The 21,349-nt window shown below is 41.3% G+C and overlaps 1 protein-coding gene across 2 annotated transcripts; it reads left to right on the top strand.

Annotated features, from left to right (window-relative positions):
- The first annotated feature begins 2,047 nt into the window (after window positions 1–2,047).
- On the top strand, window positions 2,048–21,147 carry MXRA5 (matrix remodeling associated 5). Of its 2 annotated transcripts, XM_085583949.1 has the most exons (7): window positions 2,048–2,481; window positions 4,573–4,788; window positions 7,091–7,220; window positions 7,554–7,944; window positions 10,444–15,408; window positions 16,058–16,958; window positions 18,488–21,147. In XM_085583949.1, the coding sequence occupies exons 1-7, from the start codon at window positions 2,306–2,308 to the stop codon at window positions 20,397–20,399; spliced, it is 8,691 nt and encodes a 2,896-aa protein (XP_085440075.1). In that variant the 5' UTR covers window positions 2,048–2,305; the 3' UTR covers window positions 20,400–21,147. The 2 variants fall into 2 exon arrangements, with proteins under 2 accessions (XP_085440075.1, XP_021401249.3); XM_021545574.3 differs by lacking the exon at window positions 2,048–2,481 and having other exon boundaries at window positions 2,980–4,788.
- The last annotated feature ends 202 nt before the right edge of the window (window positions 21,148–21,349 follow it).

The following is a 21,349-nucleotide window of genomic DNA, read 5'->3' as shown; positions in this document are numbered from 1 at the left end:
ATAGTGCTGTGTTTTAAATTTGCGACAAAAGCAGTGTGGAAAACACAAGGATGCTTGATCTTACTGCTGCTCAAGGCTGGTGTGCTGTTTGGGTGTTTTCTGCTTCTCACACTATTTCACCAAGAGAGCAGGCTGGGAATGCACAAGGAGCTGGTAGGGGACACAGCTGGGACTGCTCCTTGGATCAGTCCCCAGCTGATCCAAGGGATATCCACCATATGGTGGTGTCATGTTCAGCATATAAAGCTGGGGCAGGAAGGCAAAAAGAGGTGGGGGGGCGGGGGGGAGTGTAGGATGTTTGGAGTTACAGCATTTGCTTTCACAAGTCACTTTTGTTCATAATGAAATCTAGCTTTCCTGGAGGTGGCAGAACACCTGTCTGCCTATAGGAAGTAGTGCATGAATTCCTTGTTTTGTTTTTGTTGTGCTTCACTTGTCAAACTGTCATTACATCAACCTGCGATTTTTCAAACTTTTTCCCTTCCAATTCCTTCCCCCATATCAAACTGGGTGAGGAAGAGGCTGTGTGGAGCTAAGCTGCCCACCACAACACAAAAAAGGTTCTGCACCTAAAAGCACGGATGAGCTTTTCTTTTGAAAGTGAAACTTTATTAGTGCATTTAGAAGATATGACTTGTCAAGATTCTGAAAACAGCTTATTGCTAGCAGTTGTTTGCCCACCAACCCTTTTGATAATCACACCTCTCACGTTTCAAAATAAAAAATGGCTAATCGATTAGGATTCTGATTATTTCTATTAATTTGGTGATGATCCACTTGCCAAAGTTTTACAGCCTTAAACATAATGCCATTCACTATATTTACTTACCTTGGAGACAGAATTTGAAAGTTCCATACCAAAACACAAGGCATTCTTATGACTCAAGATGCATCCATGCTTATTTCTGCGATTATTTTGTGCCTTGAAAGACTGAGTTCTTTGGCTTTTTAGAACAGATGAGGGAAAGAGCCACACTGGCCATCTAGGGAACAGAAAATTGTGCATATCCAAAAACCACACAGTGGAACCAATTAGACACTAGTGGTCTTCTGAATGCATTTTTCACTGGACTAAAGACAGGCTTACTTTTCTGTACTGAAACAATTGCTAATACAAGAGTGAAATTGAGAAGAGGGATGTCAATGATTTAAGGACTTTAAAGTTTGCTTCTCTCATGGAATTTAAAGGTAAAAAGCAATTAATGACTGGGCCTACATTCAGTCTGTTTAATTACTGTTTCCTGTCTTTTTCCTCTATTGTTGTAATTTTCTATTTCAGTTCTGAGATTTTCTGTTCACATGCATTTGTTGGAGTGTCGGTCATGAGTATGATCGCAGAGACCGAATTCCCACAATACAGACAGGATACAGAGGTCTCTGCAGCAGAATTGTGTCAGTATGAAGTATAAGGATTAATGTCAAGTTGGTCCTTTGTGTTGTGATGGGAGACCTATATCAGAGAGCTACAAAACCTTTAAGGCTGGAAAAGATCTCAAGATCATCGAATTCAACCATTAACCCTGCACTGCCAAGCCCACCACTACACCATTTCTTTAAGCACTGTATCACTATGGGAAGAGAAAGAAACCCAAACTGTTCGGTGCATTTTAGGGATTATGTGCTGAACTCCTGTGCGTATACGTGTGTGAGAGCGCACAAGATGCATAGCAGCACGTCTTAGCCCTTCAACAGTGCTGGATGCGCCCAAGTCCTAGAGACAAACTTTCCGTAAGCTTCAGGTCCCCGAACCAGGCGAAACCGCAACTGCCGCGACCCCTGTCCGCCGGCTCCGGAGCCTGCTTTACCCACCCCCGCCCCCGGCGCGGGCCCGCCCGCAGCCGCCCCCTCCCCGGAGGAGCCGCCCACCCCGCAAGAGGAGCGGCTGCTCGGCGCCCTGCCCCTGCACAGCGCCCGGCGCGGGGAGGCGGCGGAGCGCGGCGCCCCGGCTCCCGCATCCCTCGTCCCCATGCGGCGGCGGGCGGCGGGACGCCTCCGCCGCGGGAAGAGCTGCGCGCCCGGGCAGAGCTGCGCGCCCGGGCAGCCCGTCCGGCGGCGCGGAGCCGCCCGCATCGCCCGCTGCCCCACGGAGGTCCCGGAGCGACGCGCTGGGCTCCCGCCGGGGCTGAGGGCTTGAGGCGTCCTGACTTTCGGCGGGGTCGTGGGGCACCCGGAGAAGGGCAGCGCTCGGAAACAATAGCAGTCAACACAAACCAGCACCCGGCGGTGTCTGCACGGCTGCCGCACATCGCTTATGCTTGTTCGGGGGGACCCAGCCGCGGCGGCGGATCCCGCAGGATGACGGGTGATGAGGAGCCCTAAATCGGCGTCGAGGCGGGCCACAGCAGGCAGCGATGAGCCTCGGCGAGCCGGTGGCGGAGGGGAGGCCGGGGTCCAGGTGACCGCCGGCCCCGCGCCGCCGGCCGCCCGCAGCGCCCCGGAGCGGCGGGCAGCGCCTGCCGACAGCGCCTCGCCCAGCCGCAGGTACGGAGCGCCGCACGGCCACCGCCGCCGAGCGCGGGCGGGTGCGGGCGGGCTGGGTTTGGGGTTCCCGGCAGGGGAGCGGGGCGGCGGCTGGGCTCTCCCGCCGGCGGCCGTCGGGCTTCCCGCAGCCGGTACCGCCGTGTGTCGGCACCCGCCCTCAGCCCGAGCGCTCCCGTCGCCCGGTCCGGAGTGGACGTTCTTCCCTAATGAGAATCATCTGTCGTCCGGTACGGCAGAAAGAAAAACGGAGGCGAGGGGGAGTACGGCTCCCCACAGCCCCCTCCGCCCAGCCGCTGCTGGCGCCCGGCCGCGCCCGCCCGCCGAGCGCCCCGCCAGAGCCGGGACAGCGCCGCCGCTCGGGCCGTGCCCGCCTCCCGGGCGGGGCCGCAGCCCATTGGCCGGCACGCCGCGCGGGCGGCGCAGGCAGCCAATGGCGGAGGGGCGGCTGAGCGCGCCCCCGTGCGGCGGGGCGGCGCGGTGCGCGCTGCTGCGGCGGATCCGCGGGGAGCGGGGCCGGCCCAGCCTCGGTGACACGGGCGGAGCGCGGAGTCCCGCCCGCCCTTCCGCAGCCCCCACGAGCCACTGCAAACTCCTCCTCACCCCAGTGTCCTGAGAGCGACCTCTCACAAAAGGAACGTAAATGGGTAGGCTGTTTTATAGGAGGAATTTTCATCAAGGAGAATATAAAGAAAACAGCACCTGAACATTCTTAAACAAATTACAAGCTATTTGTCTTGTAAAGAATGCTAAGCGTCCCATTAACTTGACCACAGATATTTGGGAAAACCCTTCATCCCGACGAGCCTCTCTTTTGAACTGTAATAGTTTGCACATGGTAATCTTAGGGAAAAAATGTGCATCTTGTTGCTTGCAGACCTAAGACAATCTGACTTTTATACTACAGGCAAATAACTAATGGAACTAATAACAACTGGTAAAAGTGAATTCTGTCATTGTCACAGTCTTGTATAAATGCAAATATAAAATGTTTGTTACTAATAGCAGCCTGTATTCTTGTATGGCTTTAATTTGGAAAGCTTTCAAATTATTCTGTTGGTAGGAATAAGAATAGAAGTGTTTAAAACTCATTTGTCCAGAGTTATGGTGCTTAATTGGTATTAAGACATTACATACATTGTTTGATTTTTAGAAATTATTAGTGCTCAAGGTCAATAACAGATGTGTTTTCTTGTCTGTGCTTCTTTAAATGACTCTCCATGGTTGTAGTCATTCAGACTTCGACACGTAGTTCCAAAAATCTGAACTTGAGTATTGGTAGACATACTATTAACTTTTCCTCTGAGGTTTGTGCTTACCGTTTTAAACAAATTGTCTAGTTTTATCATTCCTGATCGATCATAATACCTGTTTGGTTTAGATTGCAATGTTACAGTATATCCAACATCACAGAGCGACCCATGGCAAAGGACAACAGAATCTAGATCTATGGCCAACCAATTCTTTCACTTTCTATCTCAAAAATTCCCCATATCTATTATGAATGAGAGTCATTGAGCCACATTTTACCCTACCAAATGTTAATAGCCTGTCTAAAAATTAGGCAGCTAGGTGAGGTGAATTTGCTAATTTGCTACCTAATGAAGATCAAGCTTAGTTGTACTATTTCTACTTACCTGATGAGGTGCTTAACTGATATTATTAATCATAAGGTGATTATGGCTTGTTTTTGGTTTTTTTTTTTTCTTTCATTGACTGTAGAGGGAGCCCTGGCAATTTGCTTGAGCTAGATATGTCCCTAAGATATTTCTAGTTTTCTGTGAGATGAGTACTAATCTTGGTGTTCAGAATAAGCCTATAAAATTTGTTACCATAGGGAGATAGCATAACTTTATTAGAATAGGTATTTAGTAGAAGTGAGTAATGGGGGAAAATGACACTGAAATAGAAAATGACATGGAACAAAGAAAATGGCTTTCCAACTGAACTTGACCTTGGTTGTCTACAGACTTTCTAGACAATGCAGGTAATCACTAGGTATAGAAAGGGTTTAAAATATATAAAGAGTGTATAAGTTTTTAAAAATCATAATTTCTTCTCTCTTTTCTTCCTCCCTGCCCCGCAACAACGTAGGAGGAGCCAGGCGAGGGGAGGCGACAAGATGGGGGAGCGGGTGGCGGCTGGAGCGCTGTCCGTGGTGCTGGTGCTGGGGCTGGGGGTGCCGCTGGGCGCCCTGGGCTGCCCCCAGCCCTGCGCCTGCTACCTCCCCACCGAGGTCCACTGCACCTTCCGCTCCCTGCCAGCCGTGCCGGCGCGTATCCCTAAACACGTGGAAAGAATCAACTTTGGGTTCGTATGGCAGCGTGGAGCAAACACTTGTATGCTCTTAGTGTGGAAGCCTGGAATGCTTCGTGCACGTGTGGCAAACCAGGATCTCTGTGTGAACTTCTTGAGTAGAATCGTAGAGATGGGTACTTACCTATCGGTGCTGTATTTCAAACACTACAGCTGCTGGCATGGAGGAATTAGCTTAGCCTTTTTGTTTCAAACAAAAGTTACTATTATTTTCAAATAAATATTTATACCACTGTGTGAGTTGTTTTTTGGCAAATAGAACATTTAGTCTTTTAGAGTGTTTAAAAAAAGGTATTTAATTAAATCCATTATGAGATTTCTACAGAATATGGATTTTTATACATGATGTAAAAAAAAATATGCAGTAGGAGTAAAATTCTATGATGTAACCCAGTAGCATTTTGGAGAACAATGAGATATAGCATGTCTTAAATTAATACATTGGTAAGAAATTTGATCCATTGTCTTTGGAGTTGTGGTTTGTCTGCCTTTGGTGTTGCAGTTTTTTCCAAGCAACTAAACATAAGCAGTATAAGCATACTTTGGGAAGGGATTGCTCAGACTTTAATTCACTGTCCTCTGCCAGGATATTGCCAACTCACATCTTTCAGATTTTGAGACAAGAGGGCAGGGACTGTTGGTAGGCCTCATATCACAAAAGTACCTTGTTGGGTCATTGTGTGACATGGAAGAGTGCAAGAGTCGCAGTCTATTTCTCCTTGGTGTCAGGCTGCCCCTCTACCCATGACGAACTCACCCTGACAACCTCAAGGCCTGTAAGCTGCGACTGATCATGCAATGACTGGCAGTAGTGACCTTGATTAGGTTTTTGTTTTTGCTTCTCTGTAGTTAAAATTTTTGTCCACTCACATTTTATCCACCTAAAGCCTAATTTTGTTCTCAAAATACTCTTGTGCTCAGTAAAGCTGTATAAAAGAAATATGTACTCCAATCCCTAAATTGCTTTTGAAAATGGGATGTAGGCTTCCAAGTTACTAAGGTGTTTGGGCTGTTTTTTTAGTAAAGTACATTATTTCATACAGTGTTAGCATGAACAACATTTCCTCCTTTGTATTTCATCACTACAAATGACTCTTTCTGAGTTGTATCCTTTCCCAGGAAGAAACAGTCTTAACTGTCTGTTGTTGCACTTTCACTTTGAAAGAATGCCTTTATCATATTGCTGTTTTAAGTGCAATGCATTTAGAAGGTGAAGAATATTTTTCTAACTGGTAATTATTCAGGAAAAAAAATTTTAGACAAGTTAATTTTTTTTTTTTTAATTACTGATTCTGAAATAAGGAATTTTAATAAGATGTCTGCTATAAGCTTAGTGGATCTGCAGAAGGACTAAACATATTAATACAGTGTTATAAAATTTTAGCAAACTAAGGATCTTTAGATAGATAACATGGTGAAGATCCAAAAGTATTTTGTCCATATTCAAAGCATTTTAATTTCGTGCAGTGAGTTTCCTTGCTTTCTAGAAAATACTAAGAAATTGGAAAAAATCTCTAAAATTCTATGCTTAGTTTTAAGACTTCATGCCTAGATTAGAAAATACATTTAATTTTCTGTATACATATGAGAAACACAAATGTAGAGCTAGGCTACCAAATGTAACTCTTCCAAACTGGCAAATAAAGCCTGATTTGCTTGTCCAAGGCAAAACTGATTGATTTTCAAAGAGTAGATTTTCTGTATTCCTTATCTAAGAGGAGTTTCAGGGCTCAAATGATGTAATTGGAAGGTCAATTCCTAGATCTCATGTATTTAGTTAGTAGCCAATTATATGTTGTAACAGTAAGTGAAAGAGGATGTGACTTACTGCTTCTTGTGCTGTTTGGAAGATAACCCATTTTTAATGTTTACTCTCCAAATCTCTGTGTATTTATTTTTAAATGCTGCTTTGGCAACACTGCAGCTTGTCTAGTTTGCCAGGCTCCATAGCATCAGGGTTTGGCCGCAGGCCATTAACTTATTTCCATTCTATAAACTGAGCTGCATGGAAAAATATACTGACAACTATTAGAATTTAAATGCCTATTTATTCCTTTTACTCCTAATTTATGGCTAAAATGCCACAAAGTGAGTTGAAAGAAATCTTAATGTAAACATGAACTAAGTATGCTTGGGTCTTGTAAGAGTCTTTCAGTAACTTCTGGCCTTTTGACAATGCATTAAGGTCCCTCCAGTTTTTCCTGAAAGTTAGGTTACACTAATTTTACATTTGCAGTCTGTGACAGTTAATGTATAAATTGTAACTGTATGTGTGATTTTTTTTTTTTTTCCCTAGGTTCAACAGTATACAGTCTATATATGAAAACTCCTTTGCAGGACTTACAAAACTGGAATTGCTCATGATACATGGAAATGACATTCAGACTATTCCTAATGGTGCTTTGAAAGATCTTGTGTCTTTACAGGTAAGCTTATGTTTTCCTAAATTTCAAAACTAACTTCCATGAATAACAGAAAACAGAAATACGTGGGTTTTTTTAGTGCCTTTTTAGGATTAACATACCATTTCCCCCCAAAATACACTGAATATCTATTAGCTGTGCCTAACTTGATAATGCCAACTAAAACTCAATTTTATTCTACCTCTGATCAGCATATAATTTCTCAATGGTGCAAGAGATTTGAGTGTAGGAGGAAAAGATTTGCTTGATTGCTATTCTATTTGGATTTAGATTAAAAAAGTAATATTTGGTTCTTTTTTTTTTTTTTTGGTTGATGCTTGTTTTTGTTTTGTTTAGGTTTTCAAAATTAGTTACAACAAATTGAAAGCCATAACTGGACAAACACTCCAAGGACTTTCAAGCTTAATGAGACTACACATGGACCACAACAGAATTGAGTTTATTCATCCCAATGCTTTTAATGGTTTAACCTCTCTAAGACTTGTCCACCTAGAAGGAAATTTGCTCCAGCAGCTTCACCCCAACACCTTTTCAACATTTATGGTCCTTGATTATTTCAAATTATCAACAGTAAGACATCTCTACCTATCTGAAAATGCTCTTAGGACCTTGCCTGTAGGGATCTTTCAAGGCATGCCCCTGCTGGAAAATCTTTACCTTCATGGAAATCCATGGGATTGTGACTGTGGTTTGAAGTGGCTCCTTGAATGGAATGAAGTTTCTGGAGGTAGGAGCATAAGCTACCAGTGTTTATTGAACTCCTAATTTTGATTTTTTTTCCTGTACTGTGCATTGATGGTTTTGTTATTTCCTAAGTATTATTACCTACATGATGTCTAAGTGCAGTATTAAATTCTGTTACTGTTCAATAAATGTGTGTATTTAAAAATACTGCAAAAAGCAAGCAGTTCTGTTTCATTAGATAAAAATATGCATTTAACAGCAAAGAAATTAGCCATTACATTTGGGATGATGGAAGTGGTAGTGAAGTTTATCACTGGAAAGGGGTTATAAGCTTTTACTGCATTTTCTTGCTCAGCAGTATACATTTGGGCTGCCAACTGTCCTCAACCAACAAAACTACTGACTGTATCCTCTCGTGGAAGGTGGTCACATTGGATTTGAACTTACTCGTCCAAGGAAAGAAGGAAATCAGTTACCAAATTCCTGGTTAAGCCCTCTAACTTTGAATCTATTAACATTAAGGCTGTAGTATGCATTCTTCACATCCATCCATGTTTCTTTATTGACCACAACTTCCTTTTATGATGGAGCAAATCTATTTTAAATATTTGAAGTTCTTGTAATGTATTTATTTTCAACCATGTAATTTTTTCATAAAATGTCTTGTCTAGCTTTGTTCAGGCTTAGAGATGAGAAAAGTATCACGATGCCTAGGCTAGAATGCTCCTGATTGTGTGCAGAAGCAAAAAAGAGAGTTTTGTGATGCCTCTGTATCAGGAATACTCTAAATGAAGAAGAGTTTGAGTGTTAGTTTTCAACTTGGGCATCTCAGTGCAGCAGAGGAACTGGTGTCACACCAGAGCTACTGCTAAAATATTAGGAGAGAATTGGCATTTAATTGTAACTGAAGATGTCTCAAATGAGTGATGGAGTCCCAAGGTTTATATAATGATTTTTTGAGCACATATGGTGAATGATGGTAGGTCTTGTCATCTTAGAATACGTAATTCATTGTAATTTTCCACTTGACTGTAGGACAGTGCTTTTTGGGAATGTGAGGTGCTTGAATGGATAAGTCTTCCTGACTGAACAGATATTTGTCATCTAATAGAAATACTGTATTTCACTAGCTTACATTTTAATATTCTTACATTGTGTTCTTGATCCAAATTGTGTATGTGTATGTGTAATGGGTGTACTTAAGTTTTCCTGTAAGTTATAATAATGAGATATTAATTGAACTTTCCATCCTTAGTGCAGTATTGGCTTGCTAGCATTTTTATTAAGTTAGGTTACCTCTTTACACTAAAACAGTAGTGATTTTTGGAGGGAGGAATAATTTATTCATGCAACTTTCATGTATGACAGATTTTGTATCTGTATATGACTATAGCATTAACTTATTTAGGAATTCTGTCTAGAAAGAGTTATTAAATTTCTTCAGACCAGTATAGCCACTGCCAAGTTGATTATGGGCCAGTTATTCCTTATCTTTGAAATATCCAGTTTGAATCTGCAAGTGACAAACTGCATATATATCTATATATATGTGTGTTTGTGTATACTATATATATATATATATATATATATATATATATATATTGCTGTGTGTTTCTCTTTTACCTGACATTTTGCCTTATTACCCACCTGTATATTGTTCATTCTTTCAAAGATCCTCATTCTTCAGGATGATACTTATTCCTAGGATAGCTGTAATACATTTTATTTACTATATGATTCCAAATGAAAAACATTTGAGTGAGCATTAAAATATAATAAATATATGATTGTTACTTTGCAGACAACATTCTGCATTGACAGAAGAGAGGAGTCAAGAATGTAATTTCCTGGTCTAGCTCTCCTTCTCTGTTATAGCTTTTTTTATTATTATTACAAAGTTTGCAGTTATTTCAGAGGTCAGGGCAGAAGTGGCATTTTTTTCCCCCTGCTGATAAATAGCTTGTAAGTGCAAAAACTAGTCAGCCCATTTTGGTAGGTACAGTAAAATGTTTTGTGTACTGCTGATACTATTCTTAATCAATAGAGAAAAATAAAAAGCTTCCTGCATTATTTAATGAGAAAGTCCAGCATTTCTCTGGTAAATGCTGTATTTTTGAAAGCTGAAAGGTCCCACTCCTCTTCATATTAGATCCACAAGTTAAGCTGTCACTACAAATGCAGTCTTTTTCACAGAGTAGTTTGTTACTGATTTAAATGTTGCCCTGCACACTTCGGTTTCCAGGCATTTAATTCAGAGGCAGTGAATCTAAATTTCAGAAAGTTGAAGAATTCAATCCTCTCATTAAAGTCAGAAGAAATTGTGGTCAGATTGAGAATCAGGTGCCATTCAGCTGTAAAACAAAGAGGTGCCATTCTATAAGTCTTGCCTTATGTGTCATGTGACATAATGCAATCCTCATGAAGTTTATTTTATATTTCTGAGAGTTGTCTAACTCTAGAACAGTTTTTCAGCTTATTTATCTCTTGTTTTCCTTTTTATTTTCTTTCTTCCTTTTTTCCTTTTTTTTTTTTTTTTTTGCAGGTGTTTTAAAATGCAAAAAGGACAAAGCCTATGAAGGGGGACAGCTTTGTGCTAAGTGCAGCAGCCCAAAACAGCTTCAGAAAGAAGATATTCAAAACTTGAAAGATATTTCCTGCAGGAAGCCTGTAATTCAGTCCTCACTGAGGCAAAATAGCAGTACTCAAAATGAGGAAGATGGTGACAGTTATGAACTCCCTCTGGAAGAACTTCAGTCCTTGCCATGGAACATTACTCTAAATATGACTGATGAGCATGGCAATATAGTCCACCTGAACTGTGAAATCAAAAAACCCACAGGTTCTACCAAAATTCAGTGGAATCAAATCCAGACTCAGGACATAGAAATAAATGCCACAATTGCACTGGATTTTGAATGTCCAATGAATCGAGAAAACTATGAAAAACTATGGAAGCTTATAGCTTACTACAGTGAAGTACCTGTCAAATTAGAGAGGGAACTTATGCTCAGAAAAGAGCCTAAAATAAGCTATCAGTACAGGCAAGGTTCAGATTATGATGCTCTTTACTACACAGGTGTAAAAGCTCAAATACTGGCTGAGCCTTCCTGGGTGATGCAGCCTCTTATAAATATCCAATTAAACAGGCGCCAGAGTACAGGGAAAAAAGTGGTGCTATCGTTTTTTACTGTGTTTTCTCAGACAATTCATACCAAAACCACCAGACAGCAGAGAAACTGGGTAATGATAGAGCAAAATCAGAGCACAAGGAGAACGCAGAGTGTGGTGGAAGGGTCAGAGTGTCAGCTGAGCTGCAGTGTGAAAGCTTCTGAGAGCCCCTCCATTCAGTGGCTTTTTCCAGATGGAACTAAACTTCAGGCACCTTTTAATGAGAAAGACAGTAGGTTTTCGATTCTCAGTAGTGGCCAACTAAGAATAAAAGCAGTGAGTTATGCTGATGGAGGGGTGTACCACTGCATTGCCCAAGTGAGAGATGATACGGATATAATGGCTTACAGACTTGTTGTGCAGCCCACAGCTATTCAGGTAGCTGATTCAGATGTAGTGAGGGTTGAAAAAAATGTTGGTGATCCAATAGCTTTGCCATGCAATGCAATTGCCATCCCAGACCCACAATTGAGTTGGATTCTTCCAAACAGTCAGGTACTCAATGATTTATCAAACTCTTCAAAAGGCTATATGCTGTCCAATGGTACTTTGCTTATTCCAAGGAGCCATGTCACTGATAGTGGCCATTACAGATGTGTGGCTGTCAATCAGCAGGGATCAGATCAGATTGTTGTAAGGGTCACAGTAAATAAAATGGTGTCTGACAGGTCATTTAAACGAATAAAACTAAAGAAGCGTCCGGGCTTGTCAAAAACAAGAGGGCGGTTCATAGATGATGAAGAGGGGTCAGGGGCAGGAGGGGTGGAGGAGTTCCCACGAAGAAAGAACCACCTAAAAGACTGGGAAATACCTTTTAAACAAAAAAGTGACCAAGTTCCAGAGGCTCAAATTAAAAAGGGGAAGAAGAGCAGAAGGAAAATGAAAATCTGGAAAAGTACTGATGGAACCCAAGACAGCAATGTTGCAGAAGGCCGGAGAGTATTTGAATCTCGAAGGAGAATTAATGTGGCTAGCAAACAGATTAATCCACAGCATTGGGCTGACATTTTGGCGAAGGTCCGTGGGAGGAATCTTCCTAGAACAACAGCTACAACTATCTCTGTAACAACTTCATTGCCATCAGTCATGCAGGAAACTACTCCTGCCCCGTACTCCTTAGCCAGCCCTCCATCTTCAGAGACAGGAGCTGATGTGGTGGATTCCTCTGCTGATTCATCACCTGTGGATGAAGATGAGCAAGTCTCAGTCACTGCTTCACAGAACACGGAAGTGTTTACAGTCCAGCCTGTATTAATAAGGTCAGAAACTGAACCATTCTCCAACCACAGGGCTTTAGAAACACCTGCAAATATGGACACTCTAGAGATTGCTTTGTCAAGTCCATATTTGACTCCTGTCTCTGCAACCCCACAACCGCAAGGGGAACAGCATCTTGATGTCAGGACGGATGATTCAGTTTCCTTTGCTGAAGAACCTCTAGCCAAAAAAAATGTGACAAACTTTCCTAATGTTCAGAGCAGTTTATTTAGAATGGAAAACGTAGATAAAACTGTATCTTCTGTATCTGAAGAAAATTCTGCTTTTGCTGAGCTACCACTTGATGCTACTCTCCTTGCTGAATCTCAGACTGTAGATCTTCATAGCACCTTGGAGAAAAGCTTGACATTAAATGAAGTGGGCCCAATTAGTGTTGACACAGTAACTTCAACCCCTTCTCAGTTTGATGAGATCACCCCAACATATTCTGGAACTACTACTGTTCCTTCATCTACTTTTCCATTTGTTAGAGAAAAGAGCAATGATGCAAGATACCAGCGCAAAAAAATATCCACAAGTCATACAAAAATGGCAGACCTAAGTAACAGTTTTCTAACTGCCATGCCCATCAGTGTTCAGAGCGAAGAAGAACCTGAAACCCAGAGGAATACAGTGACTCAAGAAAGCATATCCAGCAGTAATGCAGACAATTCTCAAACAGAGGAACATAGAAACCTAGCTATTCCGAAACATGGTCCCATATTCATTTTGCATAGTGCTAATGCTCCTCATAAAACAGCAGAGGGGTTAGAAACAGCTTTGTCCATGAGTAGATTGACCACTGTGGCCACCACAACAACTCCATATAGAAAGACCATGCCCTCATTTATTACTCAACATGGTAGAAAAAGGCCTTATGGGAGAAGGAGGAGGCCAAACAGAATCCGACAACGACCAAAGCCTTTGCCCCACATTGTTTTAACAACAGAGGGAATGCCTGTAATTCCAAGGACACCTGGAATTGAAGCTGTTACCAAAACTTCTTCTGCAACTCTTAAAAGCCCTGATCTTAAAAACACCAAAATACAGGCTAGGAAAGAGGAGCATATGCAATCCACTCCTTCATTAATTCCTGATTTGGGTGTCACAGAGGAAATTACAAAAATCAAAGACGTGATCACAACTTTCTCTTTTAAGTCTACTACTTCTCCACCTGGAACCAAACGTGTGACACCCCCTATTAGCCCTGAAACATTGGAGCTTCCAGTGACTGAACCACTCACAATTTTATCATCATATGCTGTAGATGATGTGCTTCCCACGAAAGAGTCAAGTGTATCTCTGAAACCAGAACAAAGTGAAGTGCCAGCATACCCCTCATTAGACAATGTCTCTGTGGAGAAGGACACGAAAGCAGATTCTAAAACTGTGGATCATAAGGCAGAGCAATCAAGGACCACAACTTCTCCTGTATATAGAAACAGCTCAATATTATCAACAAAACCAAAATCTCAAGAAGAGTCTAACCTATTTGACTTAGAAGTTGTAGTTAATGAAACAAGTGCTGGAACATTCCAGTTGGCACGTCCCACTATGAGTGACTTAAGTATTCCTGTTGGCACAGTTGAAGTTTTTAAGGACCTGTCAGTTTCAAAAGAGCTATGGAAGCCCACAGTATCTATAGAAACACCAACAAAGGCTGAGCCACCTCAGCCTTATGAGATCATTACTTTATCCTCCTCTTTCAGCACTGCAGAAACTCAGACTTTTCCAGTTAGAGAGACAGAGAAATCTGTTACTTCCAAGGCTGCGACAGAGCCATCTTCCTTGGACAGAAAGGAATCTATGTTACATGTGTTTTATCATTCACAGACGACTGAAAAGCCTCCTACTACGTCCACTGCTTTTACTTCATTTATAAATCTTGTCACTCTTCCCCCTTCCATTTCAAGCACTTCACATCCTTCTCTTCATTATACCACCAAGGACAGTAATGCCTTTAATCAAGAAAGGTTCCCAGAAGCAAAACAGTTTGGAGCAGGTGGTGACAAAATAGTGATGACCTCAAAACAGAATGTTCACCCTACTCCTTCCTCTAACCAGAACAGAATTAGCATACAGTCCAAAGAGCAGCAATTCAATGAGTTGTATGGTAGCAAATCAAACAACAGTTTACTGCTAAATTCAAATCTTCCCCATCCACCTGCTGGAATGATACCAATCATAAACCAAAGACTACCTGTTGTGCCTCCAAAGCACATTCCCGTAAGAGGCACAATGAAGCTTCCCGTAACACAGGGCCCACTTCGCTATTTTATAACACATCAGCCTCTTCATTACACAAACAAACCAGAGATAACAGCGTATGCAGCACATACCACCCAGGACAGAAAAAATTCTGCTTCCCAGAGAGAAACAGCTACCCCAACACAAGCCTCTCCAGTTCACAAAATTAATCCATTAACTGAAAGCAAATTCAGTAATCAGGGTCAGAATAGATACAAGCTTAATTCAAGACTTTTTGGAAATAACCATGTTCCAGATAACAGAGGCACAGCTGGGAGACTACCAAGCCAAGGGATCCCCTATTACCCCAGTTCCAGAATACCATTCCTTTTCAACAGAACAAGGATGTTCCCTCACTTAAATATGCATCCTAAACCAGATGTTCCTAGTCTAGTAGTGCCAAAAGACATAAATGAGAAGAAGGTTGCTCAGGTCTTCCCTACTGGGATCACATTGCAGAAAGCTACAGCTATTCCAGTGCCTCCAGTGCCACATGCCACAACGACCACATCACCACAGGTGATTTTAAAGATCACCCCTCCAGCCTTTCTCTCTCAGCGCACAAAACCACAAATAACCACTACAGTTCATCCTTTTAAAAATGTCCATGATCGTAATCAAAAATTTCCATCTGTTCCTTACATGGAAGGCATTATGCCACACAATTCAACTATAATTCAGTCTTCCAGTAATTTTAGGGTACATGGAGAAAGACCTAAAATTATCACAAAAGCATCTCAAACCATATCCATTCTTGCTGAAATGGATGCTTTTATCCCTTGTGATGCAGTTGGGGAACCCAAGCCTTTTATTACCTGGACAAAAGTCTCTACAGGTAAGACAGATAAAAAATGTGTTGTTCCGCATGGTTTGTGGGGGGGGTATTGAACAGAACTGCAACATGATCACAGGAGTAGTTCAAAACAGTGAAATATACTTCCTGTCACTTATAATCATTGTAGAGAAAATTATTAATTGCAACTAATCAATACAAGTAATAATAGATTCGCAGTGCTCCTTGTTGTAAAAGAAAACCTCTACCATTTAATGAGTTTGGTTTTGAAGAGTAATTTTTGGGTGTGAAAAGCAGCCAACTCTTCTTATTAATAGCAGTTAGAATTTATTACAGCAATACTTGTGAGTATGGGCTTGTTAACATTGCTGCCTTAAATATTGATGTGTGTGTCATCTCCATATGCAAAAGTAACAGAAAAGTTACATAAAGATTTAAGAGGGATCCTAAAACAAGGCCTTCAAAAATTTCCATGCTGTCCATGTTTGCAAGTTAGTGGTTAGTTCTGCAATAGGACTAATAATAAGACTAATTTGTGCTATGGAGAGTGTCAGGAGATGTCATGTGGGCCCTCTGAAGTTGTAATTGGTGTTGTGTAAACCTAAAATCTCACTTAAGACTTCTTTATTTCAGTAATGTACATTTTAAACGCTTTGAATTTGTCTTTCTTTCTTTCCTCTCACCTTCACAGGAGCTCTAATGACAGCCAACAGCAAGTTACAAAGGTTTGAAGTCTGGAAAAATGGTACTCTCCTTATCCGAAATGCTCAGCTTCAGGATCGTGGGCAGTATTTATGCACAGCTCAGAACCTGCATGGTGAAGATAAAATGATTGTTGTGCTCACAGTTGTAGCCCACCAACCCAAAATTTTACTTTCCCGCTATCGAGATGTCACGGTCTACTTTGGAGATACCATAGCAATGGAGTGTCAGGCTAGCGGGACTCCAAGCCCACTAATTTCATGGATATTCCCAGACAGGAAGATCTTGCAGGCAGTCACAGCCACAGAAAGCAGGATAATGCTTCATGAAAATCGAACTTTGTCTATCAAGCAAGCAACTTTTTCAGACCGAGGAGTTTACAAATGTGTAGCCAGCAATGCTGCAGGAGCTGACAGCATTGCAGTGAGGCTGCACATTGCAGCTTTACCCCCCATCATCCAGCAGGAAAAGCAAGAGAACATTTCCTTGCCCCTTGGTAGCAGCATTAACATCCACTGCACTGCCAAAGCAGCACCTTCTCCCAACATCCGCTGGGTGGTCTTTGATGGCACGCAAATCCGACCTTCTCAGTTTGTCAATGGGAATTTATTTGTTTTTCCTAATGGGACTCTTTACATTCGAAATGTCTCTCCCAAGGACAGTGGGGCCTATGAGTGCATTGCTGCTAACATGGTGGGAGCTGCCAGGAGAACAGTACAACTGCACGTGAAAAAGCACACATCTAATGCTAAGATCACTGGGAGCTCTCCTCAGAGAACAGATGTAACATACGGTGGCATCCTGCATTTGGACTGTAGTGCTTCTGGTGACCCTTGGCCTCGGATATTATGGAGGTTGCCTTCCAAAAGGATGATTGATTCCCTTCACAGGTAAATTACTGATTGGGGTGTCACAGGTAAATTGCAGTTTAGATGAACTTAGAGAAGACCCCACTCATATATGTACAAGTTTCCTTCCTGACTTCTGTGCATTTTGAATGATCCTCCCAATCCTTAAGAAGGAATTTCAAATTATATCAAAAAATATAAGTCATATGTTAGCATAATTTTCTTGAAAGCAGTATAACTCTTGAAAAGTTAGTTTCAAGATTTTAGGATAAGCTGCCACTATGTAAACATAGCAAAAAGTCCAGATATAGAGTTTGTGTGCTGCTTGTTCCAATGTGCTTAGTCTAAATAATATTGCAGAGGTGCCTGCTTGTCCCCAGGAGAAAAGGGATAATTGAATTTTATCTTTCAGGCAAATCATTACTTACAGTAAATACAGGGCAAGTAAATAAACTTATAATTACTTAAAAAAACACAATTATTTTAATGTCATATATAAACAAATGTTGCCACACAATAAGGTCTATGCAAACCTGGTTGTATATAAATGCCTAAAACAATACTTTCTCCAATGTTTGCAATATCTAGTAAACTATCACTTCTACAAACCTACAGTAACTGTCCTAATACTTGGCTAAAAACAAATTTCTGTACTATAAATTATTCATAGCTCACCTTAGAGCATTATAAAGAGACGAGAAATGCACTTTAATTAAAATGCATAATTGGGAACAATTTTCTTCACAGCTGAACATAGTAATAATTTTTTTTATATTGACAGGAAATATATTTAGGTAACCTTTATAGCACAAAATATAAAGCATAAAATCCAGATTGCATTTTATGCCTCATAGTGGTAGCAAAAAACTGTGTTTCATTTTTATTTTCTCTCATGACCTTTATGTGGGCTACTTTTCAAATACTGGAGATCTTCTTTGGGGAGAAAACTGTGACTACTGAGGGCATTGGTTTTGACCACAATACACCAATTCCATAGTGAAGTAGAGAGGAATAATAGCTCTTTTAGCATACTGGAATTTTTTTTCCTTAAAAAAAGGAAAGCTTAGCAACATTTTGCTTCTTTGTGACTCTTCTAAATGTTTAATATTTATACCTAATGCTGGAGAAACTTCCTCATCTTTATTTGTTTTCAGCTGAAGACCCAGGTACCAGACTCCATTATGGTCCATAAAGCCTCATGTGGATTATATAATTCAAAGATCTCATATTTCAGTGTTATAGAATAATGTACAAGTAGTCAGAAGCATCAAAACCACCATTATTTGTTATTTAGTGGATGTTTAATAGTCAGAAACAGTATTAAAGTCGTTAAACACAACAGAATTATGTGGTTACAAGTATGTAGAATTATTTTTTTCTATTTGCTTTTTGGTGATTAATATTCTGGAAATTTCTGACCATCTAATTATTTAACAATAGCAATTTTCCTCTCATATTCTTTTTTTCTTTTAATACAGTTTAATTGTTATCCCCCCCAGATTTCTCTCAGTAGTTCATACCCAAGATGTGATTTTGTAGCTCATGTTAGGTTCTTTTTTCTTTTCTTACAGCACTTTGGAGACTAGAATCAAAGTATTCAGCAATGGGACTTTGGTTGTTCATTCAGTTACAGACAAAGATGCAGGAGACTATTTGTGTGTGGCCCGCAATAAGATAGGGGATGATTATGTGGTCCTCAAAGTGAATGTGATGATGAAACCAGCAAAAATAGAACATAAGAATGAGTATAACCACAAGGTCAAGTATGGAGGGGACCTGAAAGTTGATTGTGTAGCCACAGGTCTGCCAAACCCGGAGATCTCCTGGGGTCTTCCAGATGGCAGCATGATCAATACTTTCATGCAGTCGGATGACAGCGGCAGCCGGACAAAGCGATACGTGGTCTTTGATAATGGAACCTTGTATTTCAATGATGTTGGACTGAGAGAGGAAGGGGACTACACCTGCTATGCTGAAAACCAGATTGGGAAGGATGAAATGAAGGTGCGGGTGAAAGTAGTGGCAGAGCCTGCAACCATCAGGAACAAAACATACATCGCTATTAACGTACCTTATGGCGATGTTGTCACAGTAGCATGTGAAGCCAAAGGAGAACCCACTCCCAAAGTGACCTGGCTTTCCCCAACCAACAGGCCTATTCCTGCCCTATCTGATAAATATCAGATATACAGAGATGGCACCCTCCTCATTCAAAAGACCCAGAGGTCTGACAGTGGTAACTATACTTGTGTAGCACGGAATAGTGCTGGAGAGGATCGGAAAATAGTTTGGATCCATGTTGATGTTCAGCCTCCCAGAATCAATGGTCATCTCAGTGCAATAACATCTGTGAGGGAGACAGCCATCAGAGACAGCCGGAAACTTATTGACTGCAAAGCTGAGGGCATCCCTGCTCCGCGTGTCCTGTGGGCTTTTCCAGAAGGGGTGATCTTACCAGCTCCCTACTATGGGAACAGGATCACTGTGCATCGCAATGGTACGTTGGATATCAGAGGGGTGAGACAGACAGACGCCGTGCAGCTTGTGTGCATTGGGCGGAATGAAGGTGGGGAAGCGAGATTGCTTGTGCAGCTCCTCATCACAGACCATTTGGAGAAACCCTCCTTCAGAGATCCTGTCAGTGAAAGGATCACTGCCATTGCTGGGCACAGCATCAATCTGAACTGCTCAGTCCAGGGGAACCCCAAACCCAGCACAAGCTGGATTCTTCCCAATGGCTCTGAAGTGCTGAGTGGCAGTCGCCTGCACAGATTTTACCATAAGAGGGATGGGATCTTACATATCAGCAGCTTATCTGCTGGGGATGCTGGGACCTACCGCTGTACAGCCAGAAACCCAGGAGGTTATGTGGAACGAGTAGTCTTCTTGAAGGTGGGACTCAGGCCAGAAATTAGCAACCAGTACAACAACCTGGTGAGCATCATCAATGGAGAAACTCTGCAGCTTCACTGCATCACCCAGGCAAGCCACCGGGCACAGATCTCTTGGACACTGCCCAATGGTATGGTTATGGATGCCCCCCAGGCTGTGGGTCGCTTTTCCCTGATGGAGAATGGCTCACTGACAGTGCGTGAGGCTTCTGTATTTGACAGGGGCACTTACCTGTGCAAAGTGTCAACAGAGTATGGCACTTCTGTTATGACTGTGCCTGTCATTGTGATTGCCTATCCGCCTCGGATCACCAGTGAGCCAGCACCTGTCATTTATGCCAGACCTGGAAATTCAGTTAAACTGAACTGCATGGCCATTGGGATTCCTAAAGCAGAAATTACATGGGAGCTTCCAGATAAATCACATCTGACAACAGGAGCTCAATCCCGTTTGTATGGAAACAAATTCCTCCATCCTCAGGGATCATTAGTCATCCAGCAGTCCACTCAAAGGGATGCAGGCTTCTATAAATGCACTGCTAAAAATATACTAGGCAGTGATTCTAAAACAACCTACATACACATATTCTAACACTAAAACAAGTGCCTTTGACTGGATACTGATGTTCAAGTCACTGCCAAACATGTGCAATGAGAGGAAAGTACTGCTTGCAACAATGGCTAACTAGAGAAGAAGAAGGAATTAATCTGCATTTCTTTTGTACTCAATATGGTAGTAAGTCTGGAACTGAGAAGACTAACATGTTGAAAAAGATTGTTAAGACAGTGTAATGTGGTTTTTCATGCTATCCAATAGCATCTGAGAACTAAAGTCCTTTATTGTCAATAGTCCAAAGCTATTTCTTGTTCTAACAAGCACCTTAAAAGTACCAAAGAAGTATTAACTATTAATAAATGAGCTGCAATGATAGAAGTACTTTAGTAAAACATAATTTTCTTTATACCCTGCAGCGCCTTTTCATAATCTAGGCTTATAGGACATGATTATTAACCTTTCTGTTCATGCTTCTATCAGCTCTTCAAAATCAAAGACTAAATTAGCAAATAAGAGTGATCTATTTTAATAAAAATACATGCAGAGATTAGCTACCTTAACATATGGACACACATTTGCCAGATACTACGGATGCTATGGTCACTTAATTCATTATATATTTTATATATATTTTTAATCTGACTATGAGACTAGAAAGAGTAGCAATGAAATTGGTCTCATTTTATAAATTATTGGTCTTTACAAGACTCTGATACATTACAGTGTTTTATAATATTAAGGTCAATATACTGTACATTTTATAATAAAAAAATATTTTCCAAAATATGTATTCACTGGTTTTCTTCTTTTCTTCTTTCAGAAAATAAGGAACTCCAAAGAGTGGGAGTATGGAGTTAGGTCAAAAAACCTTAAGTCATGTAGTGTTATATGTACTTGTATTTGAACCAATTTCTGTTTGTTTCATTTATAGATGTTTTAGAGAAGACAAATTAGTATAATTGTTTATATTTTTATAAGTGATTTAT

The sequence above is a fragment of the Lonchura striata genome, chromosome 1 (assembly GCF_050655825.1).
Source record: "Lonchura striata isolate lonStrDom1 chromosome 1, ASM5065582v1, whole genome shotgun sequence".
Classification (NCBI taxonomy): domain Eukaryota; kingdom Metazoa; phylum Chordata; class Aves; order Passeriformes; family Estrildidae; genus Lonchura; species Lonchura striata.
This window is presented reverse-complemented; position numbering and strand designations above follow the sequence as displayed.